At 46.3% G+C, this 12,831-nt stretch overlaps 1 protein-coding gene and 1 long non-coding RNA gene across 4 annotated transcripts in view; one reads left to right on the top strand and one right to left on the bottom strand.

Moving 5' to 3' along the window:
* Nucleotides 1–4,660, top strand: part of CLYBL (citramalyl-CoA lyase) — a 191,201-nt gene extending 186,541 nt beyond the window's left edge. For both annotated transcript variants that reach the window (XM_082218823.1, XM_082218824.1), the window contains exon 8: nt 4,276–4,660. In XM_082218823.1, coding sequence (XP_082074949.1) covers nt 4,276–4,371 — 96 coding nt within the window. In that variant the 3' untranslated portion in view covers nt 4,372–4,660. The remainder of the gene's footprint in view (nt 1–4,275) is intronic.
* Nucleotides 1–12,831, bottom strand: part of LOC309530204 — a 155,237-nt gene that overhangs the window by 20,589 nt on the left and 121,817 nt on the right. The window contains exon 1 of one of the 2 annotated variants that reach the window (XR_014218676.1): nt 10,491–11,537. The exons of the other annotated variant lie outside the window; for it this stretch is intronic. This is a non-coding gene — a long non-coding RNA (uncharacterized lncRNA). Of the gene's footprint in view, nt 1–10,490; nt 11,538–12,831 lie in introns of those variants that run through there. 2 annotated transcript variants of the gene reach the window in all.

Here is a 12,831-nt window from a genome sequence, read left to right as displayed (position 1 = left end):
TGTGCACTGCCTATACTGGCACCTCTTCAGAAAGAGCATGCCCCATATGCTGTCATTGGGTCTCTGGCCTGGATTAGGAATGGGGGCGCTGAACCCCTCTGGGTGGCCTCCCTTGTCCCTGGCCATTGGCCATGCTGGCTGGAGCTGATGCCCAATAACGACTGAAGGACCAGTTCCCCCACCTAAAGCCAGTTGGCTTTAAGGTAGGATTATGTAAATAAGCAATAATGTTTAGAATCTCAACCTTCAAAACCTTGAGTCATTCATAGATCAATTTCTTTTAAACCGAAGTTCAGGGTGGAGTTCCTAGAAGCAGTTTAATCACTTATAGGAGATCCCTAATAAACACAAATTACAATCCATGTGGGACGCGGGTGGCGCTGTGGGTAAAACCTCAACGCCTAGGACTTGCCGATCGCATGGTCGGCGGTTCAAATCCCCGCGGCGGGGTGTGCTCCCGTCGTTCGGTCCCAGCGCCTGCCAACCTAGCAGTTCGAAAGCACCCCCGGGTGCAAGTAGGTAAATAGGGACCGCTTACCAGCGGGAAGGTAAACGGCGTTCCGTGTGCTGCGCTGGCTCGCCAGATGCAGCTTGTCATGCTGGCCACATGACCCAGAAGTGTCTGCGGACAGCGCTGGCTCCCGGCCTATAGAGTGAGATGAGCGCACAACCCTAGAGTCTAGCAAGACTGGCCCGTATGGGCAGGGGTACCTTTACCTTTACCTTTACCTTGTACAATCCATGTATTTTGCTAATTTCTCTTACGGAATTTGTAGAAACTCCCTGAGTTCAGTTCCTAGAAGCATTATTTCCACCTAATTCCCTTCTCCATGCTAACCTTTTTGCCCTGAAATCTGTATCATCTACCACCATTGTTACTCCTCTTATGCCAATGTAAAAATAAAAAATCTTTTTGATTTTGTACAATACTGATCCCTTTATTGAAATCTAGCTTTTTGTAAGAACCTTTTCCCCATTCAATGTGTCCCAAATGTAGTCTTGGTTCAGCCATGATCAGCGGCATCTGAATAGAACCCTTTGGGCAGCCTGCAGTTACGATTAAATACATTTGTGCTTAGAACCCAACAGCAGCAGCCCATGATCCCAGTCTTTCATCTCAAATGGTAGCATTTCTATTTTGGTGGAATCTACCAAGGAAAGTGCCCAAAAGGCCCAAGTGGACAATGTCACTGGCACTTAGTTTACAGTCGTACCTCTGTTTACATAACCCTCTGTTTATGTAAACTTTGGGATGCACGCATGGCAAACCCATAAGTATTTTACCGGGGTTCACCCCGCAGGCATATGCAGAAGCGGTCTGCGCATGAACAGAAGCGGTCCTCAGGTTGCTGAAACCTCTGGATCCGACCGGACCTCCGGAACGGATCCCATCCGCAACCAGAGGTACCACTGTACTTACAAATTTCTATCTCACTTTTCAAAATGTAGGTCTCAAAAGCGGTTTGCAACATTAAAATATATAGCTAAATCCGTACAGCATGAAACTCTTAATCTCAGGGTTCTGGGTTTGAGCCTCACGTTGGGCCAAAAGATTCCTGCATTGCAGAGTTAAACTAGATGACCCTCGTGGTCCCTTCCAACTCTCCAATTATATGATTCTTATTATATTTAATAGGACTTACTTCTGAGTAGATAGTCATAGGATTGCACTGTAAATAAATTTAATTGAGTTTGCTGCAGGAAACAAAACTTAAAACATTATTGACTCAACCTTCTCAATGCTGCAGATCAATGCTAGGAAAATATATTTCCTACTTTCTTATTAGGATTTTTAGTGATTTCCGCCCCCCAGCAAACTTATCTAAACCCACCAGAAAACCGAACATGTATGCACTTTAACCCTCATTTGATGTTTTCTACACTACAGTTTCCTCCTTTAGGTTTCCAACCTATTATTTTAGTAATATGGTTCCAGGAGTGCAGTTTGCTTAAATTGGTGCTTTTTAAAACGGCAGATACTACTGGGATCAAGTTTCCACTGTTACATTGCATGTGAATTCTTGCAACATTCCGCACTACTACCCCACAAAAAAGAAAAACAAAACAGTCTCAGCTACTGAAGTGAGGATTTACAGCAAAATTTCCAGTTGTACTTATGAGGGCAAGTATGCAGTGAAGGTTTAGCCGCCTTGAACGTACAATGCCTAGAAAGGCAGAGATAAATAATAATAATGAATAATGATTGTTCTGCCCATCTGTAGATCTGTGCATTGTTCTGAAGGTGTGTGCAACTAAAAAGCTATTTTATAATATTTTGTTCCAGGCTAACTTTTTGTTGTAGTTATCCAGCTAGACTTAAGGATTTATTTGTATTTCTTTGTATTCAAACAAGAATGTTAAATAATGATAAAAATCCAGTGAGAGAGAGAGAAGGAAAGAAGGGATAGATATGATGATCCTCATGGTCCCTTTCCAACTCTACAGTTCTATGATTTTATGTCTTAATATAGCAGTAATAAATGATTATTGCGTACTAAATGATAATTGTGAGCTACAAAAAATGTGCACTTGGGGAAAAATAAAATAAACCTCAAAACGTCTTGCATTAAATAGTCATTTGGATGAAGTAAATTACTTTCAGTTGTACTGTTTTTCATAATTTTTATTTTTTATTGTACACCCATTTTAGGAAATTGTAGGTTACCCATCTGCATTAGCCATTTGGCTTTCCTAAGCAGTTTGGAAACCCATGCTATGCCACTGATGTGCCTTAGCTGTATGCCTTTTCAAAACAGTAGGGTATTGCAGGGGGTTGTGTTGGATTAGATCAGTGATGGCCAAACTTGGCCCTCCAGCTGTTTTGGGACTATAATTCCCATCATCCCTGACCACTGGTCCTGTTAGCTAGGGATGATGGGAGTTGTAGTCCCAAAACGGCTGGAGGGCCAAGTTTGGCCATCACTGGATTAGATGATCCTTGTAGTCCCTTCCAACTCTACAATTCTATGATTCACAAGACGTGGCTTATTTCCTTTTCCAACTGTGGCAAAACGTTTTCTCTTACATTGAGAGAGAGATCAGCATTATCAATGAACCACACTCATAGCTATTTATAGAAAGAAGCAGACTTAAATCCAACCAGAGTTTCGTATACTTGAACTCATTTGGGAGCCCACAATCTAAATTTAGCCATTCGCAAGGCCAGGTATATACAATGGCAACATATTGGGCAGGGAAAGATTCACTGTATACCAATCTAGAAATTTCACCAGGTTCATAAATATTAGACAAGCCCCCAAACACCCTTCTAAAACAGAAACAGGGAACCCAAGACTCTTCAGATGTTGTTGGACAGCCCCAGCCAACATGGCCAATGGCCAAGGATGATGGGAGTTGTAGTCCAGTAACACCTCAAGAGCAACACATTCCCCACGCCTGCCCTGTAATTGCTGAGTTGCAGGTAATCAGTAATGTTGATACAACAGGTAACCAGCAAACCAGTTTGAAAATCGCAAATTGGCAGCAACAACACTGTGCCTTGGAACAGAGTACCAAGTCCCCTTATTCCTGCCGGTTTCAATCCCGCGGCAGATTTTTGCATGGCAACACAGCTTCGCCAGCCTTCTAACTAGTTCAAAGTTCTGTTGCTGGAGAAAATGCTCCCTGTGGGTAGCAGTAGTATATTATTAAAAGTCACTTCCCCAATTGGTAAAGACAGGTGCTTTTGTCGCAGGAAGGGAGGGAATTGCCAGGATACCTTAACGCTGGTGTGGGCTAGACAACATCTGTAATAATTGCAAGCTACTGTTCTTGTTCACCCATCTCAGCTCAGTTTTTCCTGGGGAGTATGAAGGGAGAGCTCCCTGACCCAGGGATCCAGGCCAGCTCTTTGCTTCCCCCTCTTCAAGAAAGGGACAGGATCAATCATATGGGTCCTCCAACCTCCAGTTTCACCACCCCATCCCCAAAGCCAATGTATTTCATCCTGTGGGTCATTTCTGACTCTGGCTCGGAGGTAAATATATGTCTTTTTCTACGCACAGTGGTTTTTTGTTTTGGTCTTTCACACGCTCACATCTTTTGTTTGTTTTTCGTACATTTCCCTTTTATTATAGTCAGTGCCTCTTGGCTTTTTTCTAAAGACAGCAGAAGACAACGCGGTTTGATTCATGTGGGATCTAATGATTCTTGTCTTGCGGCAATGTATGAAAAGCTAACCCAAGCCTGCAATTTTCCTTTCCCAAGGTCCCTTTTAAGATGCTGATGGTCTGGCATTCGGTATTTTCTTTCTGTTTCTCTTTTTTCTTTTTCCAGGGTGCCTTCACTTTCCGCGGCAGCATGATAGACATGCCATTACTGAAGCAAGCCCAGAACATTGTTAGTCTTGCCACAGCCATTCAGAAAAAATGATCTGCTAAATGAAGCTTCCCCCTAGAGAGGCTCCAGGAGTGATTTGAAGGCGGATAATATGATAACTGGGAGGAAGAAAAATGCAACCGTTCACACTTCGACAAAACACTGTTTACCTGCCCTTGAACATTGCCATATATTTTTCTTCCTTGTCATGGACCATATATTGGAAAGATCAGAGCCCTTTTCCCATTGTACTCGTTAAGACTCGGCTGAAAACAGAGATCGACTTGTGCGGGGAACGGATCCATTAAAAACAACAACCAATGAAATTGGTGCAGAAACCCAAGTGTGATTAATTTTTTACTGTAAGATTTCCAGGCGAAGGGGAATGATGAGCGGCAAAAAAAGGGGGGGCAGAGTTCTCATACCCTTTACAATTGTACCTTGGATCCCAAATGCCTTGTGACTCTAATGTTTTGGCTCCTGAATGCCACAAACCTGGAAGTGAGTGTTCCGGTTTGCAAATGTTCTTTGGAAGCCAAACATCCGACGTGGCTTCTGATTGAGGGCAGAAAGCTCCTGCAGCCAATCAGAAGCAGCATCTTGGTTGTCAAACGTTTTCGGAACGGATGCCATTCGACAACCGAGGTACGACTGTATAGAAGGGGGAGGTAGAGTTTGTCATACAAAAGAGAAAACCCATCCCTCCAAAAAGTCCTTCTTCTGTTCAACAGTGGCAGCAATCCTATACACCAGGGGTAGGGAACCTGCGGCCCTCCAGATGATGTGGAACTACAGTTCCCATCATCCCATGCTAGGTAGGGATGAGAAGAATTAGTTGGAGTCCCAACAACATCTGGGAGGGCCACAGTTCTGCACCTCATTCTACACTCCCTTATCTGGGAGTGAGTTTATTATTTGTACCCCACCCATCTGACTGGTTTGCCCCAGCCAATGTGGGCAGCTTCCAATATAGAGCATAAGAAAACATTAAACATTAAGAACTTCTCTACATAGCGCTGCCTTCTAAAAGTTGTATGGTTATTTATCTCCTTGACATTGGATGGGAGGGTGTTCCACAGGGTGGGCGTCACTAATGAGAAGACCCTCTGCCTGCTTCCCTGTGACTTCGCTTCTTGCAGTGAGGGAACCGCCACTAGACGTGTGTGTACTGTAGAGGACTGCAGTGTATGAAAAGTACTAGAGCTCTGTCTTCCTTTGCATCCAGTCACTCCAGTGGAAAACAGCAATACATTTGGCCACAGCAGCACTTATCAGAAGGAAACCACGACCTAAGTACATAGTAATAGTGATCTGAGCTCTCAGGGTGTATGTATGCAACCAAAACGGCCCCATCCACATATAAGAGGGAGGCATCAGCAGGTTTGGGGGAATTCCAAGGTTTGCAGCAGTAGTTTAAAAGTTATGGGGGGGGGAAGCAGCCAGGGGGTGGGGAGAAACCAAATGATAATTGAGCATGCTCAGTGGGTCACGGAATGCTGAGGGTTTGTTGCAGCAGGGAGGACAGAAAACAGGATGCTAGGGGACTGCAGAATGGAATGGAGTATCCTGGGGAAAGGAATGGCTCGCTGGAACCCTGAAGAGGAACAGTCCACGCTGCAACATTTTGCAATTTCCTTCATAGATTCCTTTGAATCCATGGTAAGCCGTTTCCCAACTCCAGCCCAAGTGGACTCACGCAATCTCTTTAAAAGTTGCAAAGAGGGGAATTCAGAGAGGGAGGCCATATTTATGAAAGTTCCACACTGCAACTTTTGAAGGTAGAGGAATCCACTAGGTTTCTGCCCTCCATAATTCTTCCCAATTTAAGTCATTTAAATCTGAAGGCCCGTTGCCTGTTGGATTAATCCAAAATAAACCACCACTTGCTTCTGTAATGATCACCACTAATGGATTTGATTCACCATCCGTGCAATTAAGACCAAGCGTGCAAACTCAAATCCACTTAATATGGATTAGCTAACCCCTTCAGAAGCCTGCAACCAACCCCCTTTGCCTCTAATCCTTCCCGATGATGGGTGTGTCACGAATGTTGCTTTACAGGAGATGCATCACAAGGGAGCTAGAGCGGAATTAGCGTTGCCCAAGACAGTGCTTTTGAGTCAGGAACAGTGTTAAAAGCTCAGATATGTAAGTTAGGCACCAAACGGCTCTTTAAACCAAGGTTACAGTCACCAAAATGGAATAGTTGCCATTTTGGGGGTAAGACAGTTCTAAAGTCTTATTTTTCAAATGATGGACTGACTGTGATTGATTCTCAGTTAAACATTCAGAGGACTACCTTGAGCTAGGTTGAGAACTTTGAGAACTTACAGAAAAGTCACATTATCCAGGCACAGTCCACAAAGGTATTGGCTTATTCCTACCAATCTTTCTTAATGGTGAAAAGGATCATTCATAACGTAAGAATATTATTCACATCTGTGAGCAGGGCAGTGGGGTGGGGTAAGTGAAGACGAGCTACAACTACTAACTATAAGGTTTTCACTGTTCCTGCTCAGACTGCACAGAAAAAGCATTTTGGTTCCAGAAATTCATTCCAATCGTGCAGACAGAATATAACTGATGGAATTCCAAAGGATAGGATATTAGTGTGTGAAAACAGTCCAGATCCAATGATACCCAGGTATGCAGCTCCAGAAGATGGAGGTATCAGGTGCTATCCTGGCACCCAGACATCTTCACTTGGTCTCAAGTGGCCAATAGCCAGGTTCAAAATGCATCTGGTGCCTGGCTAATTTTGAACACTGAGCAGGAACTGCCCCATATTTGCCTCTCATCAGACCTGGAAGCAGCACGTTTTCACCATTCTGCCGCGACAGACACACATTGAGCAGTTTGAGTCATTGCATGATCCATACACGGCTAGCAATTCCCTCTCTAATAATGTACATGGGAAAAGGTTTTTAAAATAAGCCTTTAAAGATAACTATTCTGCCCGTTAAGTCAAACCATCAGGTTTCCCTCAGCGTCTCCTGCTTTGCTTTCACAATTCCCGCAAAAGTAAAGAGCAGCTGAATCTCAAAAGTTCCAATGGTTGGTAGGCTCTTTTTCCTAGCTTTCTGAAAACCAGGGCTCAGTAGCTTTTTCCAAACTTTCATACCACTTAAGCCCCTTCAGATAGCCAGACTGCAGTACCTCCCAAACCTTGTGGGGAAACAGTTCTTTGGTCTGCTTTTCCATTAAAAGTTTATTGGCAAGGGCAGATTCTGAAATGCATAAACAATTGGGAGTAGAGAACTAAGGGTGGTAATTGCTCAATATTGATTAATCCATGGTAGCAGTGTGTGACCTTGTGTATGTACTCAGAAACATTCTGTGGAAAGAGAGATTAAAGATCCAGAAGCATAACACATGAAACTGCCTGACTACTATCAGATCCTTGATCCACCTCGGCTGGGAGTAGGGAACCTGTGGCCTGCAGATATTGTGGTGCCCCAGCTCCCATCAGCCCCCAACATGACCAGTGGGTCAGGGACGATGTGCATTACAGGCCAGAACATCTGGAGTGCCAGGTGTTTCCCATCCTGAATCTAGTCCAGTAGTATGTGCTCACAGGCAGTACCTTCAGCCTGGGGCAGAACCCCATCCCAGCCCTGCTACCAGATTTAACAGAGCTGAAATTGAGGAGCATTTCAAACAATGGACTGACTGTGATTGAGTCACGGTTAAACATCTGGCTAGTTCAGAGGACAACCTTGAGCTAGGTCATGGGCAGCTGTCTTCCTCCAAATCAAGTACTGTATTTTTCACTCTATAAGACGCACCAGACCATAAGACGCACCTAGTTTTTGGAGGAAGAAAATAAGAAAAAAATATTCTGAATCCCAGAAGCCAGAACAGCAAGAGGGATCACTGCGCAGCGAAAGCAGCGATCCCTCTTGCTGTTCCTGGCTTCTGGGATAGCTGCACAGCCTGCATTCGCTCCATAAGACGCACACACATTTCCCCTTACTTTTTAGGAGAGAAATAGTGAGTCTTATAGAGCAAAAAATATGGTATATAAAAATAAATAACCAAACACATTGCTTGGTTCTGCCCCACCCCCCAACATGAATCCTGTCTGTGCCCATAAGCTAGGTTAAGATCTTTGAGAAGTTAAAGGAGAAAAGTAACGATCCAGGGACAGTCCACATATATATTGGCCTATTCCAACCTCTTTCTTAATGGTGACTGCTCCTGCTCAGGCTGCACAGAAAAAGCAATTTGGTACCAGAACTTCATTCTGATTATGCAGATAAAATATAACAGAGAGAATTCTACAGGATGGAGTATTGGTGTGTGAACACAGTCCAGATCCCCAGGTGGTGAATATGCCAGGCATCTACACCTGGTTGCAAGTGGTCGAAAGCCAGGTGCAAAACGCATCTGGCTAATTTTGAACACTGAACGTGAGAAAGACTGGCAACATCAACCCTGCCATGTGGAAATCCTTTGCAGTGCCTGGAGACTGGCAGTCAGGTCCAGCATCCATAGCAGTGACCAGAGGAGGAAAGACCACTGGGAGGAGTGAGGAGAAGGCAGGCCATGGTGCATCTGCAGCAGCACAACCGGACGCCTTCATCTGCCCCAGCTGCGACAAAACATGTCTCTCCCATGTCGGTCTCTACCATCCAACAGCCTGATTCCACCCGCAAAGGCGCACTCCTCCATTGCCTCCCGAGACAGATCACCACCACCAGAGCTACATATGGCCCTCTCCTCCAATGCCAGATAGAACCAGGCCAAGAATTCAGGGCCAGCCCAAGGCATTTTGCTACCGCAGTAGCTAGGACCAACACTTTTAAACATACTCGCTAGGCCATTCATGCACCAGTTACTGCCTTCATCTAGCCCCACTCTGATGGCCTTGCCTGAAGCATGTCACCTTGCCTTGCTACTTGGCCAGACAACCCACGCAAGAGCCCAACTATGACACCAGGGCAGGGAACCTTCTCCAACCCACGGCCACTTTCCTTTGTAGGCAGCCTTCCAGAGACCACAGGGCAGTGGTGGGCGGGAAAGTAAAAGTGGGTGGAGCCACAAGTGCTAATTTATTCACACCTTCTCGATGGCCCTTGTGGTCTCTTCCAACTCTATGATTCTATGATTCCTCTCTAGCCTCCATCCAGGCTATCTTTAATGCAGTCAAGAGTCCTCTTTTAAGAGCATTTGAGCTGGAGGCGTTGACAGACCTTTGCTTCTCTAAGCATCATCTAAATAAAAAGGGGCAAGTTCAAAGTGTTTTAAGGGCAGACCTATTTAAAGCCAGAAGCTTAAACACGCTCATTAATAAATAAATAATAATAATAATAAATTTTATTTATATCCCGCCCTCCCCAGCCGAAGCCGGGCTCAGGGCGGCTAACAACAATAAAATAATACAACATTCTAAAATCATTTCATTAAAATTAATTCAACTCAAATTGATGGCAACCATTAGGCTAAAGTTCTGTGAAGATTGCCAAAGGAGGGAGTCAGGCTGTGCCCTGACCAAAGGCCTGGTGGAGCAGCTCTGTCTTGCAGGCCCTGCGGAAAGATGTCAAGTCCCGCAGGGCCCTGGTCTCTTGTGACAGAGCATTCCACCAGATCGGAGCCACAGCCAAAAAAGCCCTGGCTCTGGTTGAGGCCAGCCTAACCTCTCTGTGGCCTGGGACCTTCATGATGTTTTTGTTTGAAGACCGTAAGTTCCTCTGTGGGACATTAAGAAGAAAACCTCTCTGTCTTTAGTAGTAATGATTAATGAGTAAGCAAGATTGCAGGGGGTTGGACTAGATGTCCCTAGGGGGTACCTTTTCAATTCTACAATTTTAGGATTAAAATAGTGTTGTGGCTGGGACCCTGAACATACTTCAGTACTCAGATTATCTCTTATATCCTTCCCAGAGTTGTAGGTGGATGGGTTTGGAGATTTGAACCTGGGGACTTTTGGGTGTAAAAGCAAATGGTCCACCGCTGACCTAAGACCTTCCCCTAAAACAGTAGAAACTCAGGAAGCAGGCTACCATTGTATCCACTAACTGGCAGCAACCCCCTCCAGGTTTTCAGTCTTTCCCACCTGGGGATGAACCCTGGGACCTGCCACACCTTCTCTCCAATAAAGCAACCATCGTTTCTTCCCCCATAGATGGAATGTGCTCTCTCTCAAAGTACGTGGGAAAGGGCTGTGGACTTACCCGCTGTCCCACCCCTGGGTGCCTCGCCTCCAGCTTGCTTGGGGAGAGGGTGCAGCTGGTGGATCTTCTCGTCGGGGCCCGAGGAGGCTCGTTTGCATGACAGAGGCGATTCTGCAGCGGGTCATCTGGGCTGTGCGGCTAACGGGCTTAGCCTGGGCTGTTTGGGAGAGGTTAACCCAGCTTGTAGGGAGGGTAAATAAACAGAACAAGCCGCCTTTGTCCTCTATTCAGGCCGGCCTCTCCTCCCGAAGGCGAGCCGCATTGAAGGCGCAGAGATCAGCTTGTGGCTGCCAGGGGGACTCCCGAGGAAGTTGCGAGCGCCAACAATCAGCCAGTTTGTTTCTCCTCCTCATTAAATCATCGCCTTTTGTGCGGGGGCCCCGCAAAGAGTGTTCCTTAAGAAATTAGCAGAATGCGGAGTTGCAAACCGGGCCCCAACCTTTTCATGACCTACAAGCTGCGCTTAAGACGGGCGCTCCGGGAAAGCTGCTCTGTTTGCTTAAACGGGTAAATAGAAAACACTTGCGGGGGGAGGAGTCATTGAGCCTGTCGACTGATTAAATTTAAAGTGGCTCCCCCGCCCTAAAAACACACACACGCACACGTGTTAGGGAAACAACGCTGAATGTGAGCACCATGAACCTGTTCTTAGTTATCTGCAGTTGAATGTTCCTGGGCATGCACAGAGCGCCTTCAGCTCTGAGTGACCAATCCCTAGAGACATTTAGCTTAAGAGGTGGGGCTTTAAAGAAGGAGGGTGTAGCCTTCCAAAGGACGTCAGCCACATCGACCCCTTTCCTCCCCCCGTTTTAAAAACCGGCTGTTTTTAAAAGTCTCTATCTTATAAACGCTTAGGCGTAAGTCCCACTGAAGTGGAAGGGGCTTCCTTTCGAGTAACCTCTTGTAGAATAAGCTGCACCAGCGTTGGCCTACTAGCAAGGAGGAAACTGAGAGCAGAGGAGAGCCAGGCAGCCCCGGTGCCAGAAAAAAAGAAGGCTGCGGAAAGGAAAATGAAGAAGGGGGGCTGATCTGGATGATCCTAACGAACGATTTGCAAAAAAAACAAAACACCCAAAAAGGCACCGACTAGGCATGGTTTCCCAAATTTGGGTCGCCAGCTGCTTGTGGACTACAACTCCCATCATCCCTAGCTTAGCAAGACCAATGGTCAGGGATGATGGGAATCGTAGTCCGAAAGCAGCTGGCGACCCAAGTTTGGGAACTCCTGGAGCCCCAGGGCAATGTCTCCCACTAGTTTGTGAGGCCGCTCCTGCGTCCTGCCTAAACCCTTGTTTTGGGGTTTTTTTTCCTCCGACAGGCAGCAAAACCAAAAGGCCCGGGGACCAAAATGCGCGCTCGGGCGCACACAAACCTGCGCTCTCGTGAAGTCAAGCTCGGTTAGAAAGCCTTGCTTTCGGAGCAGTCGCGATCCAAGATGGCGCTGCAAGCCCTTGCCAGAGTTTAACTAGCCTTATGAAAGTGTCCGAAATGCGGTTCCACCTCTCCTTCTCTTTTTCTCTCACACACGCATGAGGAAAGACCATTCTCCACAGAATCGGAGGGTCGCCATGAATCCTGACCATGCGGGTCCTTGTGGCAGAGCGGCGAGGAGATAAATGTTTTGTCTGGGTTGCAGAGATTATTACTATTATTATCGGGTTTTGTGGCCATGATAATTTGGGCTCCTCCACCGCAACCATGGACTGACTGGCTTGCTAAGTTAGCGAGCGAGGCAGTTAATTCCTGCCTTAATTCCCTTTGCTCCGGCGTTGTTGTTTTTGTTGTTTTGGCCGTGTCTTCTCAAAGGCGTCCGCGCCTTCAGGGGGGAAAAAAAGGAGGTGGGGTCGTCGATTCAGGCGCAGGAAGGCGCCTACCTGGCGAAAGGGCCAAAAAGCGCGCCAAGGCCTCCATGAGTCCTTACAAACTTTGCCGAAGGTGATTTTGAGGCGAGGAGAGCGAGCTCCGCACCAGCCGGGGAAAAAATGTTTATACAGACCCGGTCCAGTCCCGGGGTGTCGCCTCCTTTCCCTGGGCAAGTGATGCGCCCCATTTGGCACCTAGGTGTTTTTGAGTAGATTCCTCCAGTCCAGATTCAGAGAGGGTTGGGATTGGCTGCTGTTCCTTTGTCGACTGAAGGATAGCAAATCATGTAAGTCATGCAGCGGTGGAGTGTGTGGATGGGCCAACCCAGGTTCACACGAAAATTTTACTGGCTTAACATGTTTCTCGCGTTTACCCAAGTGGTGTTGTGTCCCACGTCGCTCCAATTACAAAAGTAACGTCACGTGCTCTTCTTCATCTCTACAGTAATGGGTTTCTTTCTTGGTACAGAGGATCTGCA

The sequence above is a fragment of the Podarcis vaucheri genome (genome assembly GCF_965113315.1).
Source record: "Podarcis vaucheri genome assembly, chromosome: 4".
In the NCBI taxonomy this organism is placed as follows: domain Eukaryota; kingdom Metazoa; phylum Chordata; class Lepidosauria; order Squamata; family Lacertidae; genus Podarcis; species Podarcis vaucheri.
This window is presented reverse-complemented; position numbering and strand designations above follow the sequence as displayed.